This window comes from Echiichthys vipera (genome assembly GCF_963691815.1).
Source record: "Echiichthys vipera genome assembly, chromosome: 22".
Taxonomy (NCBI): Eukaryota; Metazoa; Chordata; class Actinopteri; order Perciformes; family Trachinidae; genus Echiichthys; species Echiichthys vipera.
The window spans coordinates 22,655,408-22,675,487 of NC_139847.1; the positions used below are offsets into that span (position 1 = coordinate 22,655,408).

The following is a 20,080-nucleotide window of genomic DNA, read 5'->3' on the forward strand; positions in this document are numbered from 1 at the left end:
CACAGTCCTTCGGGCTTTGCCACTGTGGAGTTGTTTGACTACCTCAGTGACTTCCGCCAGAGATATTGATCCCCCATCTGCCTCCAACTCGGCCTCTACAAAAGAGGGCATGTTAGTCGGATTAGGAAGTTCCTCAAATTGCTCCTGCCATCGCCCGATTTCCTCATCAGCTGAGGTCACCAGCGTCCCGTCCTTACTGTAAAAAGCTTTGACGGTACCCCGTTTCCCCCTCCTGAGGTGTCGAATGGTTTTCCAGAAGCACCTTGGTGCCGCCCGAAAGTCCTTCTCCATGACTTCTCTGAACGTCTCCCACACCTGCTGCTTTTTCTCTGACATGACAGAGGCTACAGCCCTTCTGGCCCGCCGGTACCTTGCAACTGCCTCCTGGATAACATATCCTGGAAGGACTCCTTCTTGAGTCGGACAGCTTCCCTGACCACCGGTGTCCACCAGGGTGTTCGAGGGTTACCGCCCGTTGTGCCACCTAAAACCTCACCTCTGCAGCTTCAGCAATGGAAGCTTTGAACATTGCCCACTCCGGTTCAATGCCCCCAACCTCCACAGGGATGCCAGAAAAGCTCCGCCAGAGGTGTGAGTTGAAGATCTCTCAGACAGGGGCCTCCTCCAGACGTTCCCAGTTTACCAGCACTACTTGTCCAGATTTTTCCCCCATCCTCTGACCCAACTCATCACCAGATGGTGATCAGTTGACAGCTCTGCTCCTCTCTTGACTCGAGTGTCCAAAACATACGGCCTTAAATCAGATGACCCTTTGGCCTAGGGTGCTCTTGTACCACGTACACTTATGAGCATCCTTATGTTCTAACATGGTGTTTGTTATAGACAATCTGTGACAGCACAGAAATCTCATAACAGACGACCGCTCGGATTTAGATCAGGGAGGCCGTTAATACCAGTCACGCCTCTCCAGTTGTCTCCATCATTGCCCACGTGGGCGTTGAAGTCTCCCAACAGAACTATGGAATCCCTCACTGGAGCCCCATGCAGGACTTAATGTCTCGCCGGAGACCACTCTGCCATGGGAAACCCTACAGGAGCACCAGGCTCCAGACAACACAGCCCTCAGGTTCACAGGGACACACAAACCTCTCCACCACAATAAGGTGATGGTTCTCGGAGAGGGAGACTGGTGTTGTTATTCAGCTCAATCTTAATTCTTTAAAGCAGGGGTTGACACTAAGGTTTCAAAAGCATGCGCCTATAGGGCAAGTTAATTTTTTACTTGCCCAAATATCATGTTAATTTGCCCGAATAGAAAAAAAAACCTGTTAAACAATAATTAGTATAATTTAATTACACTGAGTTACTGAGTTAGAACCACCAATAAAACAGGCTGGTGCAACCGCCGCCATCGTTGCACAGCTGTCAACAAACAAAGTCAAAAGTAGATAGCGCCCTCCTATTCATGTTCCATCTCAACCAATTTGAATCGTCACACATTTGAATCGATTTTTAACTTTCTCAAGATGCATCTTTTAATCCCTAGCTCAGATTTCAGCACCAACCAGAAGTTAGAGCAAAACTGTGCACACACACAGACGCGCACCTTAGTGCAACCTGTGTGTGTGTGTGTGTGTGTGTGTGTGTGTGTGTGTGTGTGCGTGCGTGTGTGTGTGTGTGTGTGTGTGTGTGTGTGTGTGTGTGTGTGTGTGTGTGTGTGTGTGTGTGTGTGTGTGTGTGTGTGTGTGTGTGTGTGTGTGTGTGTGTGTGTGTGTGTGTGTGTGTGTGTGTGTGTGTGTGTGTGTGAGAATGACAGATAGAAAGAGTGCTATTCGAAGATGAATAAACGGAACAATATTTATTTTTCAATATCGCGTTAAAAAAAAAAGAATCAATCTGTGGTGCTCAGTTTTGATTCTGCAGCTCAACACCACACATTAGTCTTTGAATGGGAAACATTGATATGCGTACAAGCAGACATGTGGTCAATGACAAGGTTTGTGCAAGTAAGGACTGCTTCTGGATGGCGCGTCTCCACTTCATCCAGCTGTACAAAAGTGAAGCCACCATGTTGTGATATTTTTCAACCAGAGACTGCACAGTAGAGATCGGGCAGTAGAGTCACGTCATCAAAATCGATCATAACTTGGGGGAGCCGTCAAGCCATGCACCTTTGTTAAGGGCGCACTCACACTGTCCATCTGTACCATGCCCCATGCTTTAGGGTACTTGTCCCCCCCCCCCTCTCCCCCCACTGACCAGGCCCGTTTGTACTCACACTACCTGGGCCTCAGCGGAATGCTTCTTGCTTCTTGCCTGCCTATACGTCATCACGGCGTAACACGTCACACGCATTGATTGACGTCATCGCGATGTGCCACTTTGTTTACAAGTCTTTCCATACACCTCAGAGTTTTTGTGCGTCTTGTCCAACTGTTTTTGAATAATTTTCATCTGACCAAATCTGCAGTAAACACTCCACCTCTGCATCGCCACCATCTTTTTAAATGTCTGCGCATGGTCCCTCCTTCTTTTTTCTGTGTCGAAACAGGCGCACATAAAATGATGTCAGAATCGCCATAGGCCTCGCGCTCGTACACGTGCGCATGCGCATGCTCGTACATGTGCAAACGTGCTTTACAAAAGCCCACCTCTCCCAAACGGTCCGTGGCCGGCAAGCATACTGCGCCTATGTGCGGTATGGTTGCACTCACACTGGTCCAACGAACTAGACTTTACCCGTGAAACGTGCATGGGCACGGTACAGATGGTCAGTGTGAGTGTGCCCTAAGTGCCATTACTTAGAAAATGGACTGCACTTACTTTTGTTGGAATATGGCCCATTGGTCAAGTTATCTGACACATGATACAAGGGTAAACTTTCACCAAAGTTATCTGGATTAAATAGTATCATTTGAATATGATTAATATGAATTTTTATTTATTTAAAAAGCAACCTAGATAATTGTGCAGCATACATTCTAATGCTTTAGCATGCATTATGTGAGATAAGTGTATTTCACATTGGACAGAAGAGAGGAAACCAAAGGCATTTTGCACACAAATTTCTTCATGTTGTCCAATTCATTTGTTATTTTGGATTTTTAATTGATATGCACAAATTCACAAAACATAATGTTAAACACTAGTTGGTATTTTAATATATAGTATGTTGAAGTGATGGCAAAGGTAACACAATATTGTTGTGTAAACACATAAACAGGCTAACTTTGAAGTATATCCAAGTATATCTAAATTCTGGACGAAACTGCATGAAATCCAAGAAGTTAATTTAGAGAAGTGTTCAGCAGACAGGGCAGACTCTGTTAACACAGCCTAGTTGAGGTCTACACTGTGCTCTTACCCTGTGAGTGTATTTTTAAGTTTATATCTTAGATAAGAATCCAAACTTTTTTTTTTGTTTTCTTAACAGAAATAATGACGCATTGGGATATAGGCCAACCATAGTTATATATGAGGACCCAATGAGTAAAGGGCAGGAGGTCATGGGGGAAAAAAGGAACCATGATTATTCAAATTTCATAGAAATCCAGCCATTTGTTATGGAAACCAAAGGATGATCAATCAAAGTACTGTATTTGTCAAGGAGAAGTTTTGAATCAAAACCTCTGCAATTAACCTCATGGGTCCATGGATGTCCTCACCAACCTTCATTATAATCAGGTCTGTGGTTGTGCAGATGTCTTGCTCTAGTAAATAAATGTCAGTGCAGTCCTTTCAGTACGATGTTGACAGAAATGTTAGTGGCTTCCTGTAGATGGTTTCTGCAGCTGATGATGTTGCAGGGAGGATATACAGTACTGTTGAGTTAATAGTGCAGTACAGAAGAGCTGAGAGGCAGACCATCCAGCACATTAACATCTTTTTTTTTACAGCTTCTAGAACATCCTGGCAGGGTGGGGAGGATAGCAAGGTGGGTCTGTGTGTGTGTGTGTGTGTGTGTGTGTGTGTGTGTGTGTGTGTGTGTGTGTGTGAGAATGACTCTCTTCCAGTTATTTTTTTAAACTTTACATATACTGTACATCCATTTAATAATTTACTAACTCATACTTTCCATCATCCATTCCTCCCTCCCTCCCTCCCATCTCTCTCTCTCTCTCTCTCTCTCTCTCTCTCTCTCTCGCTCACTCTCTCTCTCTCTCTCTCTCTCTCTCTCTCTCTCTCTCTCTCTCTTTCTCTCTCTCTGTGTAGAGGACCAGTTGGATGATCTTGAAGAGTGAAATTGATGGTCAGATGTATCCAGAAGACCTGGACCCCTGCAAATCCACCTGCAGTCTGCCCACTGACACCTCCCAGCCTAGTGAGTAGCAGTCTGGTGTGAGTGACATGAATCAAACTATATATATTGACAGGTAGCGTGCGAATGAGAATGAATAGCCTATAGATGTTTTTTTTTCCTGACAGATTTCCCCTACAATAAGTCTGCTTCTTTACCCGGCTATGGAAGGAATGATATCTACAAGGTGAGCTGCCAAGTCTGTGTGCACACAATGTAGCAGAAATGAACACACTTTAAACAATCAATGGTGCTTCTCTAGACAGACCAGCCAAAGACTAGCATTGCACAAGTGAGTACTGTAGGGGTGCCTACTGGCTCAGTGAAAAGCGAATATCATTAATCCAGCCACGATGATGTAAAAGCAAAAACAATCATCTCTGGATTAGGTTGTAATAAAACGGTCTAGTAAAAGTGTAGACCACACTCTATGATTTATTTATGATTAACAGAGACTCAACAATTCCCAGATGAGCAGCAGCAAAGTGATCCACTGTCAAAAACTGACAAACTATATTGCAACAATTTTTGGGGTTTGTATGCCTTTTTTGAAAGGACAGCTGGAGCTTGCTATGAGGTAATTTGCATACATAAGGTCTCCAGCTGTGACAGAACACAACACATTTTGAAAACACCAGAGATCTTTAAAAGAGTCCAGGTCACCTGCAGTTTTATAAAAACTAAAATCCACCAACTGTCTGGCCTTTATCATATTTACACAGACAGGGACCGACTACACATGGAGGTTTTCCTCCACCCTTCCCTTCCTGCTCACATACACCGCCATCTTAGCCTGCCCCAAAACAAAGTTTAAAAGCTGGCTCTTGTGTTTGTGCTGGCGAGTGTATCTAAAATGACAAAAAAAAAAACTTGCTTTCTAAAACTCTATTTAAAAATTGTAAAAACAACTTGTAAAAACAGAAACAGTGCTGACAGATGGTGACAAACAGTGGGAAATTATCTCTCGTAAACCACAGAATGGGCATTTGTCCTCCACATTTTCTTTTATCATGGACACAAAATAGTTCACTGCCATGATGCTATATAGCAGCACTGTAAGTCCCCATGTCTCTTGCACAGTGGAGGCTTTTAGAGTGACCTCCACTAAGGCCTGGATCCCAGGTCCAGCCCTAAAAACCTGGAGTGTCTGTCTGTCCATTCAGTTTCTTTCTGTTCTGTTTTTACCAGTTTGTGGTCAAGCACTTTTTAAATTACCCTGGTGGATCTCACACCCAGCTTATCAGCCAGCTCAGGATGGTTCTCCAGCTGGGGCGGGGACGGGCTCCTGCAGCAGCCTGTGAAGGGAGACCCCTGCTGCTGCCTCTCTTTTTTTAAGGCAAGGCAAGGCATCTTTATTTATATAGCGTATTTCATACCAAGGCAACTCAATGTGATGACATAAAGGCAAAACCTTTTTTTAAAAACAGCAAAAAAGACAAAAAACACAGTTAAAAGCAGGAGCAAAGAAGAATCAAATATTAAAAGAAAAGTAAATAGATACTGTTTAAAGTTCTTAAAAAGAACTCAGCTATAAGCACATGAAAAGAGAAATGTTTTTAACATGGATTTAAAAGTGCTCACAGGTAGTTTGTTCCAGTTGTGTGCAGCATAACAGCTAAATGCTGCTTCAAAATGTCTAGTTTGACCTCTGTGCTCCACTATCTGACCTGAGTCTGTAGATCTTAGAGCTTTACTGGTTAATACTCTACTAACATGTCATTCATGCATTCTGGACCAGAACCATTCAGTGATTTGTAAACCAGTAGCAGAACTTTGAAAAATATTCTGTAAAAATTTTGAAGTTTTGTTTTTCTCCATTTACGCTCTGATTTCCTGCATTCTGTTTTTAGAGCCTTTACCATTATAGTGTTCCTCCATGGTGTTCTGTGTCTGGTCAAGGTCATCTTAGTTTTAATCCGTGCAATAGTATCAATGCCATTTGAGATTTTGCAGTTGAAATTATCCAGGAGTTAATCAAATGTCTCTGCACTCACATTTGGTGTCATTGCTATAGCTTCCCTAAACTTAACACTGGTATTTTCATTTATGTAACTTTTCTTAACAGACACAGAGGTTAACTGAAAGATTGAAATCATCTGTAAATCAAAGAACACACAGAAATGATCAGAAAGAGCCAAGTCCTTGATGTCAACAGAAGTAATGTCAACACCTATATTATAACCTACATAAGAGCTAAAATCACCAAATATTGTTTCCTTGCACTGAAATACAGAATTAAAAAGGGCTGCAACTCCCCTGCCTTTTTTATCACTTCGACACTTATTCATAAAACTGAAATTTGTTGGTGCTGCCTCATTGAGAACGTCACTACAGCTACATTCAGTCAGCCATGTATCACTAAGGATTTGTTGGCTAGTAATATGATATTGAGTAAAGCTAACCTTGTGGAGATAACAGGAGACACTGGTGAGTTTCGAGGTTTACAAGCTATACTCAATAGATTGGTAGATTTAATCGAACCCTTTTTATTTCTCACCAGTTTGAACACTTTTCTGTTACCCTTCATCATCATTGATGAGAAGGATTGAGAAGGCTGCCTGAACTCTATAGGGCCCTGACTTTTCCTGGGGAAGAACATTCTTGATATCAGTATTGCAGCCTGGACCCGGCACGATCAGTCAGACTCAATGGTATGATGATTCAGAGGAGGTGGGGGGACTCTGTGACTTCTGGTCAAGGATTGTTTCCGACAATTCATTCATTCATCTTCAACCGCTTGTCCCTATCGGGGTCGCGGGGGGCTGGACCTTCACCAGAGCACCGTCTAATGTTTTGTTTCGGATTTTCTAGTCCCCTGTCCTTGACAGGGACTGATGGTGTCCGATGCAAAAATAAAAATGTTGGAACTTAGCAGCTGTGCTCCTGACTTGTTAAGGCAAAATCCATCTGCCTTAAAGAAGTGCCTGTGTTCCCAAAATATGTTGAAATTGTCAATTGATTAAGCAGTACACTAAGCTGCTGTGTCTTTGAGCCATCTTTTCAGCATCATCAGCCTGCTGAATCTCTCATCTCCTTGCTGAAGAGTTGGTAGAGGTTCACTGAAAAACACTTCAGCATTTAAACACTGAAATCAAATTCAAAACGTTGTTTATCAGATCAATGAAGTCTTGTTTTAATACCTCCGATTTCTGCTTCACAACATCAAGGGCTCCTGTGTGGATGATAAGAGACTTCACTGTCGGATGCTCAGCAGCAATCTTAAGGATCTTCTTTGAGACATCAGACACCATGTCATTGGGAAAACAGAGTACCTTTGATGTTTTTCTTGCTGCAAAAGCGTTTTATCTCATTCACAGCTCCGTTACCCATTATCAGAGTTTGAGGTCCAGTGGTTAGCTCTTTCTGTAGCCCTTTAGCATATGGTTTAGCCTCATACCTTTCTCTGGTCCTGGGAGATGTGCCTTCTTTTGGGGAGTCTTGTGAAAGTGGAGCAAATCTGCTCTCTAGTAGAATCCCTGTGTCTTGGGGCAGTTTGCTCTTAGATTTTGTAGTAGCCTTGGTCCGTGGTTGCTTTCTCCGTGGCATTTAGGTTGAATAGACATTCCTGTTCGATGGCAGTGCAGGCCACTCTGTGTCATGATGAGTCTCTGGGTGCTAGGTTCTGCCTGATAACTGTCTCCCCATATTTAAGGGAGGAAATTTGTAGCGCTTTGGCTTTGCACCAAGAGAGTTCCAGGGAGGTTTGATTTAATTCCATTTTACCAGGCTTCTGCCGCCTCTTGGTGGTGCTAGTTAGCTTTCTATAAGCCTTCTCCCTTTCAGTGTTTTGGGTTATCAGCAGAGTAGTTTCAGTCCCATATTGAATCTCCATGTTTACTTTGAGCCCTTCTGTTAGCTGAGCTCCTCAATCACAGTTGGTGTGTAGCGTTTTGGTAGGCCAAGGTCGAACAGTACTCGTAAAAATATTTAATTATGGCAGTGGTCTGCTACCTACAGAAAGTGTATAGTCCCAGTGTCCAGGAACCGCTGCTTGTAATTTATCATTGAAGAAAGCAAGAATATCAGCTAGAATTGTAAGCAGAGGCGAGAGCAGAGAGAAAAGTGTCTCTCAGTAGCATGATAAGTATCCCTAAGCAGATTCCAAACAATAAAAACACTTTTATAAAAATCAGGAAGAGGTGATGCAATTACCTTTCTGCCATCCATTAAAAACTAAATAAAATCAAGACCCAGGCTGTTAAAATGTCTTAGGATACACCGGGAGTAAGGTCTCCACAGTGTGTCCTCTGGCCCAGTCAGTAACCTTTGAATGAACTGCAGCCTGAAGGCAGCACCCCTGCTGGCCAGATGGACTAGGCCCTGGCCACCCTCCTCCTTAGGAAGGAAGAGGACACTCTGTGGGGCTCAGTGCATCCTGTCCCAAAAGAAATCAACTAAAACCCGTTGTACCTCTGCACAGAGAGAAACTGGAGGATCGACATAGGACAGCCCGTGCAATAGGGCGGACGAGATCAAGTTGTTAGGATTAGGGTGCAACCTCTGTATGAAAGTTTTGGTAACAGCCATTTCCACTTGGCGTCCATTCACCTTCTCAACAACATTCTCCCAGTTTTTCTTTTCATGAGTCTCGTCCCCCAGAAATACCACAAGATATTTGAGTCCTCCTTTTTTCCAATGAAGGCCACCGGGCTGTCTGAGCCGATCCCCCAGCTCCTCCCCAACCATCAGAGCCTCGCTCTTCCCCCAGTTCACCTTTGACAAAGAAATAAAACAAAAGTCCATCACAGTATCAGTTCAAACATCAATGTCTCTTTGTGTATTGACCAGCACAATAAGGTCATCAGCATACACAGACAGTTTAAAAGACACATCACAATGGGGGAAACACACACCATTAAAATTATTCCTAGGTTTATGGAGCAGAGGCTCGATGGCCAGAGAGTACAACATGCCAGAGAGAGAGCAGCCCTGCCTCACCCCTATACATATATGGTTGTTTGAGAGTAACTAAGATTAAACAGTGAGGCTCATAATTTTTCCGCAATAGCCAAACTATATATATACTGTATGATGGCAACTATAGAAAGTCTGATATGATATAAGGAAAAAATATTGTTTCTTTGAAAAACCTATGGGTATATTATAAGGACATCTACAGTTTATTATAACAAGGGTGCGATTTTAATAGCTTTGCCCTCCAGTTCTATCCCTAATGTTAACATTTTCTTCGCTTAAGTTACTGTTAACTCATCAACATTGCGAGAAACACAAGGAACCAGTCAAACGATCTGAACCAGGGGTTTCAAACTGATCCAGTAAAGGGCCGCTGTGGCTGCAGGTTTTCATTCAAACCGAGCAAGAACACACCTGACTCGACTTATTCAATCACCTGAACACAGTTGATTTGTCTGATCAGGTGTGACCCAAATGAAGAGCCAAGCTGAAACAGTTGGTCTGACATTAAAGTTATTGTGTACAAGTGTTTAACCAAGTGTTTTGTGACTTGTAATGGGAAATGAGTTGTGCCTGTCACACTTAACACTTTATAATGACCATCAGTCTCAAGTCATTTATAAGCCTTTAGTTAATAATAAACTAATCATTGCATAAAGATTAATCCATTTTTGTAAATAAGCTAAAGACTGATTATTATTTGCAATTTGATTGATTGATATACATTGACAATCCCTAATGGATGATATGATGTTATGAGTTTTTGTGTCATCGTCCTTGTGGTTGAAATGAACTAGGTCTATGTGTGTGTGTGTGTGTGTGTGTGTGTGTGTGTGTGTGTGTGTGTGTGTGTGTGTGTGTGTGTGTGTGTGTGTGTGTGTGTGTGTGTGTGTGTGTGTGTGTGTGTGTGTGTGTGTGTGTGTGTGTGTGTGTGTGTGTGTGTTCCTATAGGCTGCTGAGATGGGGGAGGCTGAAGTGGACCCACAATCCCAGAACTGGGGAGGTATGAGAGGTGAGGCTGAATATGAAGGAACAGTGTTTATCTCCTATTCTTTGTTCTGTTCCTCTTGGTGTAATGGTAATGGTGGATAAGTGCATCAGCTAAATGCCTAGAATACATACAATACATATTTGGATGATAAGACTCATCCTTTTGGCTCTTCTAGCATTATGTCTGGGGCTAGAGTTCTGACTGTGGGTGTTCACAGTTATATTTGGGTTATAATAGTTTTCATGCACTGATTCTGAATGACTTTCAAGAAATATATGAGTAAACCTCTGGAAACACAAAATTTAAAGTGGTGTGTTTGCATGAATATTTGTGGAGAAACTCAGTTTTATTGATCTGTCGATTAAATCAACAATTAATTAGTCGGCAAAATCGCACAAGTGTTAGTGGACTTAGCCGTAGGTAACAATGCAGGTCTTGTAGCCCTTTTTTGGACATTTATCTTAAATATACCAGGGTTACTGGTTTAATGATAAATGACAGGAAAAAAAAAAGTTACCCCATTCTGACCCCATTTTTGAGCCACATGACTCATTTTAGAGTGGGACCAAATATCTGTTTTTTCAGGTGTTGTTTGTGGCTCCTGTGCAAAGTGTCAAAAAGAGCATGTGAAAGTGCCGTACCACGTTAAATACTGTTTCTAAAAGCAGAAACTGGTGTCGCCAGTCTGTTAGATCTTTACTGTACAGTAATGTATCATGTTACATGATGTCAGAAGTTATGATTACTGTGAACCATTGGTATATTACCGACCTCTGCCACCTACACTAGCAAACCTTCCTCAGAGCTTTCAAACAAATCTTCAAAGCCAGAATGGAAACAACAGGCTTGTGATCACATGACGTGTAAGCTTTGTCTTTACATCACCAAAGTTAGTGACAGTCTTCCAGATACAGGCATGCAGGTGTATTATGCAATGACAGCTATCCAGAGTATTTTTTAAAGCTGCAGTTGGCAACATTTGTATGATCATATATACATAAATCATCCGGTTTTAGAAAAAAACGTGCCTCTATGTGCACCTAGAGAATGTTGTTTGTTGTGCAAAAATCCACTCCGCCTTAGTCATCCTGTCCACTCAGCACAGGGCTGTGTGAGAGGTGACTGTCGTTTACAGTTCGTGCACACGCTACAGATCCCCCCTTCCCTCCTCACACATGTTACAATATCACAGACACACGCCTCAAGGTGGGCATACGCTAAATGACGTTAGCAGTTGCTATCTATGAGTAAGTTAGACAGCCTACCTCCATGTAGCGTGTACTCCATACTGATGAGCACTCAGTTTCACATTTGAAATTTGACTGAGTCAACTCCATCTGACAGACTTGCCGACTGCAGCTTTAACCTTAAATCTGAAACAATGTAGTAAAGTCCCTACAGATGCATCCAGACTAGGACACACCCTGTTTTTCCCTGTTCAGAATATGATACTATACTACGTCCTCCACAAAGCTTCATACTACACGGGGAGCTTTTCAGAAGCAGAGCGAAAAACATTAAAGCCGCCTACACATGATCAGCTGGGAAAACACCCTGAAACCAGAAATAGCTGGCTACTCACTAATCTAGTCATCATTTATACACTGATGGCAGAGCCGGCAATTTAAGGATCGGTAATAAATAAAGATAGAGATTTCCCTATTAGTGATCAACACGCTCTACCTCTTGAGCCACTGCATTATGGTGTGTTATGTTAGTGTATTGTGATGAATTATGTAAATATACATTTTTTTTATAGTCCTTTTTTTTTTTTTTTACAAATTTTCCAAAGTATACAAAGCATTACAGCTGTACAATGTGTCTGCACTAGGAAGTGTCGTCACTTCAGCATCGTCAGGAGTAACAGTAAGACTATTATTAGAGCCAGCAGTGGGTTCCAAGGTTTGTGGCATGCAAAGATCCCGTCCGTGAAAACCTTAACTTCTCTAACCGTAGACATTGTAAAATTTCACGTATCCAACTATTATGAGTCGGTGGAGAAACATGTTTCCATTTAAGGACAATATTACGTCTGGCGAGCAGGGTGTGTTAAGAGCCTGTTTGAGGGTTTGAAATATATCTGACTAAAATTGAGCAAGCTTTGGGCACGTCAAGAACATGTGTGCGTGGTCGGCTGGGGACTGCTTCCAACGGTTACAAGCATCACTGTGACTGGGGTATATCTTAGCCAGTTTAGCGTTGGTGAAATGGGTTCTATGAGGCACCTTCCACTGTAATAGGCCATGCCTGGCATAAATCGAGGATGAGTGAACCAGTTTTAAAATGTTCCTTCAATGTTGATGATGTGCTCTGGGTGGATCTTTTTTTTAAAAATCTCTTTTTTGCAGTATGCGCAGAAAGTGGTCAGCTTTTCTTGGTAGTCTTTTAGCAGTTGCTGTGAAACAGTAGTTCGTGTGTGGATGGATAGATGACGTCTTTTCATAAACCGAAAGCACCAAGAAGGACTGCCTCTAAATTCATTGATGTTAAGTTTGCGTGCTAGCGCTGTTGCCTTCAGTCGTAGTGATTGTACTGACACTTCTACTCGCTGCTCTCTGTTCAGCAACCCACTGTTCGAGTTTGTCCTCCAACTGTGGCCATCTCGCGTTGTTCCCTCGGAAACTCTGTTTAGTCTTCTTTACTTGGCGCAGGTCGTCTTGTTGCTTCCTTCACTTCCGCACCATTGATTCGTTAATGTTAAATTATCTGGCTGCTGCTCTATTCCCGTGTTCTACTGCGTGACCAATGGCCTTGAGTTTAAACTCTGCGTCGTAGGCGTGTCTCTAAATAGGAGCCATTTTGGGGTCTTTAAACACCAATGGAAATGAAACGGCTCGCCTCGCGCAGTCATATATCCCAGCATGCACCGCACGTTACTTCTTCTGCGGGGGAAAATAGAGTCGGCGGCTGCTTACCGTAGTTGCGAGAGCTGTTGCGGCTCAATATTGATCCATATATAAGGCGTACCTGATTATAAGGCGCACTGTCGGCTTTTGAGAAAATTGAAGGTTTTTAGGTGCGCCTTATAGTGCGGAAAATACGGTATTCAAAACTGAGGCAAGGATCCAAACCCTTTGCAAGCCCTACTGCTTCCTGAACTGGATCCAAATTTTAATGGTATTGACAACAACCAGATTGGTGAGACCTTGTGGGCAGTTATGGGGAGCTGTGAGCAAATCGTAGAATGCAGAGAGCAGGAGAAAGATGTCATCTCAGTATGAGCCCAGGGTTGGCAAAAGTCTATAACTCCACCGCGGAGCCAATATAAAAATGTATTAATGTTGCAGACCCAGAAGTAGTGGCGGAAGTTAGGGAGTACAAGCTCCCCTTCAGGTTTAGGGAGTTAAAGAATACGTTTTTTGATACGGGCTGGTTTATTCTGAAATAAAGGCGTTAAGTTGTTGGTCTAGAATTAGTAAAAAATGTTTTGTTAAGACAAATTGGGAGGTGCTGAAAAAGATACAGAAACTTTGGTAAAATGACCATAAGATTAACCCGGCCTTCAAGGGGCAGGGTGTGTGTGTGTGTGTGTGTGTGTGTGTGTGTGTGTGTGTGTGTGTGTGTGTGTGTGTGTGTGTGTGTGTGTGTGTGTGTGTGTGTGTGTGTGTGGGTGTGGGTGTGTGTGTGTGTGTGTGTGTGTGTGTGTGTGTGTGGGTGTGTGTGTCTGCTAGTCAAATTAAAAACGGATTGTTCTAATAAATTAATGCTTTCTTTCTCTCTTTCCTCCTGCCCAGAATACAAGGTAAATTCTCCCCATTTATCCATTCATCCCCACTAAATACTTTACCTATCACATTCTTTGTTGCTTTGTTTATGCATTTGGATTATAATTGTATTCCCTAATAAATATCATACAATGCTTACTTTTTGTGTGCCAGATCTACCCTTATGAAATTCTGGCAGTGACACATAGAGTGAAAGTGAAGCTTCCCAGAGAAGTAGATCGCACCAGACTGGAGGTGAGTTCTGATATTTTTCTCCCTGCTCTGTTGTTTACCCCTTTATATATACGGGTCATTGAAAAAGAAGACCTCCTCTCAGATTTGTTTTACTAAAACACACCTTTTCAAATATTTAAACCTTAGGTAACCCTAATATGAGAACTGTGTACCTGTGGAGAGAAAGATTCCAACCTCTGTTTTAGACCAAGACGGTGTGCTTATATGCATCCTCCCCTGCCTGTGTTACACCAGATGGGGTACATATTGTAAAGGAAGGATAAGGATGAAAAGAATCGATCAGTTTGTTGTAGTGATGTCCAAATGAAGCTTCATGAACCATGTTCACTAGATGGAGTACTCTGTTCAACAAAGGGTTGAAAACACACTGAATCACCATTCATTGAGCCCTTTCCTTTAAACCAAGAGCTCCATCTAGAGGGGTTAACAAATACAACTACTTCATGAAGCTTCCTTTGGACATCACTAGTTTGTTGGTCTGCAGTGGCAGTGGCAGTCCAGTAAGTTGGAACAATATAAATACATAATTCCAAATACAATCTCAAAATGACAACATCTCAAAATAATATTAGATACAATAATAATAATAATATATTTCATATCAGAATCACAATTAAAAAAAAACATTGTGTATTATGTAAACTATAGGCTACAAAAGAATTATATCAAAATCACAATACGGGATGACAGGTGAAACATTAAAGGGATCTGGATGTTTATCCCTCAGTAACTAAATTAATACCATGCATGTTTTTGTTCCAATCTGGGTTTTCCTGGGGCATATGTAGGATACGTTGTTAAACCTCAATACAGAAGGCATTCTAAAACCTGCTTATGTGGGGAACACAGAAATGATTTTAAGATTGGATGATTTTATTCTGTGTGACTCCAATCTGAGAGAAAACTGCTACTGACTCCCATTGGTTTGGGAGTATATCTTTGTTCCCAGGGTCCTATATTCCCTTGCTCTTCCTCTTACTATAGCACTTTAAAGAGTTTTATGTTCTTAGCAGTGTTTTTCCAAAGGTGAGTTGATCGATGGATGGTTCAATATGTTCAAATTACCCACCTACAGCTTATAACCTTATACTCCTTGAAACATACACTCTCCAATATGTGGGTAAGACAGGTTTCTTGACTCTCACGCCGACGATGTTCTCTGTATCTAACCTGTACTAACACACTAACATCCTGACACTTATTCTACCTGTACTAACACACTAACATCCTGACACTTACTCTTCTTTTACACTTTATTCTTGTGTTAGGTTAAAATGTTTTTTGTATAATTGCACTGTCCTGATTTGCTGCTCTGTGTGCCCTGAATTGCCCCCCGGGGACAAATAAAGTTTTTTGAATTGAATTGAATTGAATTGAATTTAGTCTTTTGCAATTATAACTACTAAGCTAGCCATGACCAAACTCTTACAATGTTAGGTTATCAAAAGACATAGGAGCCTGGGAACATAGGACTGTTTGATTGACAGAGAAGAAGCACAGAAGAATGTGTTTCATTAGTATTAGCATTCATCAGTGAAGCCCAGTGTGAATGTTTTTGTTTTTCTCTTTGTATCCATTTTGCCATGACTAAAACTATTCACAACCGATGTTAGCCAATGGTACAACTAAGTTACCAAGCCTTTAGCACCACCCGTTTCCATAGGAAAAGAAAAATTAATTACTAATGTGACCAGGCACTAAGACAGTCCTACTTTCTGAAAACATTGAATCTTTCTAGCCTAGTTTTCTTGGTTATTCAGTTAGCCTAGCTAAGAGTCTTAGTTTATACTACCCATTCGCCTACTAGCACACAACATATACGTATTAATGTAAGCTAGCTAGCCTTCCTGTTGCCCTTCAAAAATAATGACTTAAATGGATTAAAGGTGATTGTTCTGGTATGGGCAGTAGCTCATGGTTGCTTCATGTAATATTAGCTAAAGCTTTTAGACTTTGGATTGATATTGCTGTGTAACTAACAGTCATTGCACTGCACTCTTAGGCTCTTACACATTCATGTTACTGTTAAATCATGTTCAAGCATGTCAACAATAATAATTTCCAATGGTTTTATCACAAAAGTCAAAGTGCACAAGAGGTTGGACCATCATGCCAGTTTCTGTAATGTAACTGCCACAATAAAAGTGTTATTTTAACAGTTATTTAATGACCCTCTGGCCTCCCTGGAGCTTTTATTTTTTATTATCTACCATAATATTTAACATACCTAAAGAACAAAAGTGCTGTCTATATAATCATAATAACCAAATAGCCATTGTGAGCATTGTGTTGATCTGGTACCCTCTTTAGTAGGACAAAGACAGTTTATTTTCATCGTCAAAACACCAAATAACTAATCCGGACAGTTTTTTAACACTGCCTCATGTCCAGTAGGACTATTGAAGTCAGTGAGTGTAAATTAAGCACATTTTCCAAGCTGTGTTTTGCCTTTTCAGAGACACCTTTCTCCTGAGGACTTCCAACTGGTTTTCGGCATGACCCTGGAGCAATTTGACCGCCTGGCCCTCTGGAAGAAGAATGACATGAAGAAGAAGGCACGCCTATTTTAGAAAGTAAAAAAAGCATCTTAACGAGCATCTGTCCCGTGTGGAAAAAACAATCGTTTTGAAATAACTATATATGCTCCACCATGATACCCCTACTTTCCAGCTGTAAAATGCCATGCCATCTGCCTGTGATGCCACGAGATGGCGCCACATGCAGGAACATTTTCACAATGTGGAGGTCAATCCATTGTCACTCCCAACTTGTCAAATATGGCAGTTTGGTGTCCCTCAACATCTTGACAAGCAAGGCACCCTTTAGCTTCTGTATGAGGGCTTCCACTTCGGTTTTGTGAGATAACATGATACAAAGAGCACCAAAATTTGGGTAGGGAAGAGGTACGGGTGGATGGATGAGTCAAAGAAACACAGGACTTTCAACCAGGAGAACGCTGTTAATATCCTGCGTGACACCAAAAGTCAACGTTGAAACATTTTAACTTTTATATGTAACTTGACTTACTTATGTAACATACTTAAAGGTTGAATATGTAGAATCTTTAAAAGCTTTATTTTTTTTTTAAACAATACACCCACTTGGTGTTTTGAGGGAACAGAATAAAAGTTGCTTTTCCATAAAAAATAATATTTAGCCTGAATTAATATTTCAAAACAATTTGACAATGACTTGCTGTCACATTCTGTTTACAATGTACCAGCCAATAGCAGCCGGTATTGCGGGTTGCCAGGGTTGTGTTGTTCAGCGCAGCTACTGTAGGCTGGCACTGGGTGAAGGGCAGGGCTATATTTGGCGTTATAAACGCACGCCCAAATGGCTAAGTAACAGTAAAGTTATGCTCATTCTCTATATTCAACCTTTAATATTATTAAGAATTAAACTTCTGCATAATTAAGGACATGGCTGCTTTGAGTGACATGTCTAGAGGGTACAGGGGGTAAGAATCCAAACCAAGATTTTTTCCTAAACATAGCCCTACCCCGCACATGAAAAAGTTATGCCAAAAACGTTAAGTATTTAAGACGTGACACCAAGGGTTCCTGACCAAGCCTCTGTACGTGATGAGTTGAGAGGGAGAATATTTTGGCAGCATCTAAAGCTTTTTGTATGTAATGTGTCCCAAATGTTTGACTTACAACTTTACAGAAGAGGACAAGGAGCTGCGTTTGCATGGCCTGTGTTGATGCTCCTTGTTTCGCATATGGTTCCTGCATCCTTCTCTGCCCATCTCAACACTTTCATTCACCCTGGCAAAACAATGACTCACTAATTAGAAACTAATTCTCATGCAGGCTTTCCCCCAGGTTCTGATGGTTTTATTTGTGCCTTCTTCTACTCTGTCAATCTTGACCTATCTCACCTTATCTGTTTCTATCTTGAGTTTTTCCTCAGCAACTAGTTTGTTTTCACCATCTTATCCGTCTCTACATATCATCTGTTTGCTGCAATAGCTTTTCTCTCTTGTGTCTCTCAATCATTTTAAGTTTTGAGAGTGACTGTTACATTGTCAAGTCAGTTTAATTTTTACACCCCTGCCAATACTTTAGGCCAGGGAAGTGACTGCAGACCTGTTCAAGCATGTGAAGGCCAAGAGAAACAACTCCAGTTTCTGCGATCTCTTGCTTAAAAAAAGAGCACCTTGTTCTACACTTTTGTTTTAAATCTCTCTTTTAGTATGATTGACCATCATCATCATAAATCAGCACTAGGTTGGATAGGGTCCACAGAATGGCAGTGAGTCACAGATGTGCAGGGGCTGAGGAGGGGCCCTGCAGAAAACAGTATAGTAGTTTCCAGGGGTACAAATGTGTCAAATGTTAAGGATTGCCAGTCACATGCCCTCACATCAAACAAAGAAAATTATTTTTATAACCTATTTTTGACTTGTGGAAAGGTTCATTAAGCGAATAATGCCACGCAGCTTAGAGAAATTGTGATTTTATTACCAGAAAAAAGCTCCTGCTGACTTTAAGCTTCACAGACCTGCAACAGTCCAAACGCATAGCAAGTGGACTCTTGCTTTTTTGATTTAAAATACAATACTCTAGCTATGTTATATCTGCTCAGATATAGATTGAACTCTTTATTTATTGGTTGGTAGAAAGCATCGTCGCTTAAAGTAAAAACTCCACATTTAATCCTCCATCAGCTTTGCGTGATGATTTCTGGACCGTGATCAACTCACCAACTAACATATTGTAAGATTTATGTGAACATATACTGTACATATACCAGATATATGTGTCTGTGTACAAGCCATGGTGTATCCCTCTAAAGGCATGCATGTGGACGGGGTAATGGTTTTGGGAATTGGTTTGTCCACTGACTTCAGAATAGAAGTGTATGAAAACATTGATTACTGTAATTATTTTTTGGTTAAATTGCATCAAGTGAGATGCTAGGTCAGCTGCTTGAATTAGCCTGTAAGGTATTTATTTACTTGCATTAAGGAAGGGATTTTATTTTCCGGTGTAGTTGAATGAATAGCATGACAGAGAAGAGAGCTTTTGAAGAGAAACATATCAATTTTTGAGTTTAATCTGAGTGTGAAATTAATTTTACTCCTTTAAGTAACACACATATTGTTGTCATAAAGCATCATGTCCTCTTTCTAATATTCATCTGCTATTAAAGTGCTTTATCCAAACTACAGTCACTATGGTGTGCTTGAATTTGTGACAGTACCTTGAAGTAAAGTGTTTAAAATATGTGTGTGGATGTTTTGATGGAGAGTTGTGTTGACCTTGAACTCCACAATGTTGTCCAATAGTGATAGCAGGGGACAACACATGTTAGGCTAGAGAAGGCACACTAAAGAAAAGAAGATTTATAGAAACACTGTGGCTGGTGATACAAACTGTGGGCAGGGTGGGTTAGCGTCTCATTTATACAGCTGTAGAAACATTAACGGGACACTTTGCTGATTTTTAAACCAGCTTCGTGTCATGGAAGTGTGTGTAATGTGTGGAGATGAACGGTGTTTGGCTTCCCTCCATGGTGGAAACCCCAGCAGAGCAGAGCATCAGTCGACCTCCATTGCTCTGAGTTGGGTGCTCTGCAGCCTATTGTGAAACCCGTTCATCGGCTCACACTGCCCACACTGCCATGAGACAGCAAATATCCAGTACATACAGTGACATAAAGGCAAAGTTCTATATACATAAATTAGCTAAATCAGGTTGCCAAACTCAAATCGAATACTCAGAATTAGCTTTTGCTTGGCAATTACAGCTTTTACCCTTGCATCTGCCTCCCATTATATAGCCCTGCACTCATACTGGATTAAGCGTACAGAAGGTTATAACGACTCATCATCTTCTGTCTTCTTCCCCCTTGGTTTCTGTCTGATGAGCGGCAGCTAATCAAAGCTGTCACAAATTAGTGCCCGGATCTTGGTTGCCTGCGCCACATCTGGGTTTTGGGCGTAGCATCTAT

General features: G+C 41.5%; 1 protein-coding gene across 1 annotated transcript in view; it reads left to right on the forward strand.

Annotated features, from left to right (window-relative positions):
- Positions 1-19,295, forward strand: part of ablim2 (actin binding LIM protein family, member 2) — a 118,944-nt gene extending 99,649 nt beyond the window's left edge. The window contains exons 15-21 of the mRNA XM_083937209.1: positions 3,858-3,895; positions 4,174-4,282; positions 4,387-4,445; positions 10,124-10,184; positions 13,898-13,905; positions 14,042-14,122; positions 16,579-19,295. Of these exons, the coding sequence (XP_083793335.1) occupies positions 3,858-3,895; positions 4,174-4,282; positions 4,387-4,445; positions 10,124-10,184; positions 13,898-13,905; positions 14,042-14,122; positions 16,579-16,692 (470 nt within the window). The 3' untranslated portion in view covers positions 16,693-19,295. The remainder of the gene's footprint in view (positions 1-3,857; positions 3,896-4,173; positions 4,283-4,386; positions 4,446-10,123; positions 10,185-13,897; positions 13,906-14,041; positions 14,123-16,578) is intronic.
- Positions 19,296-20,080: the final 785 nt, after the last annotated feature.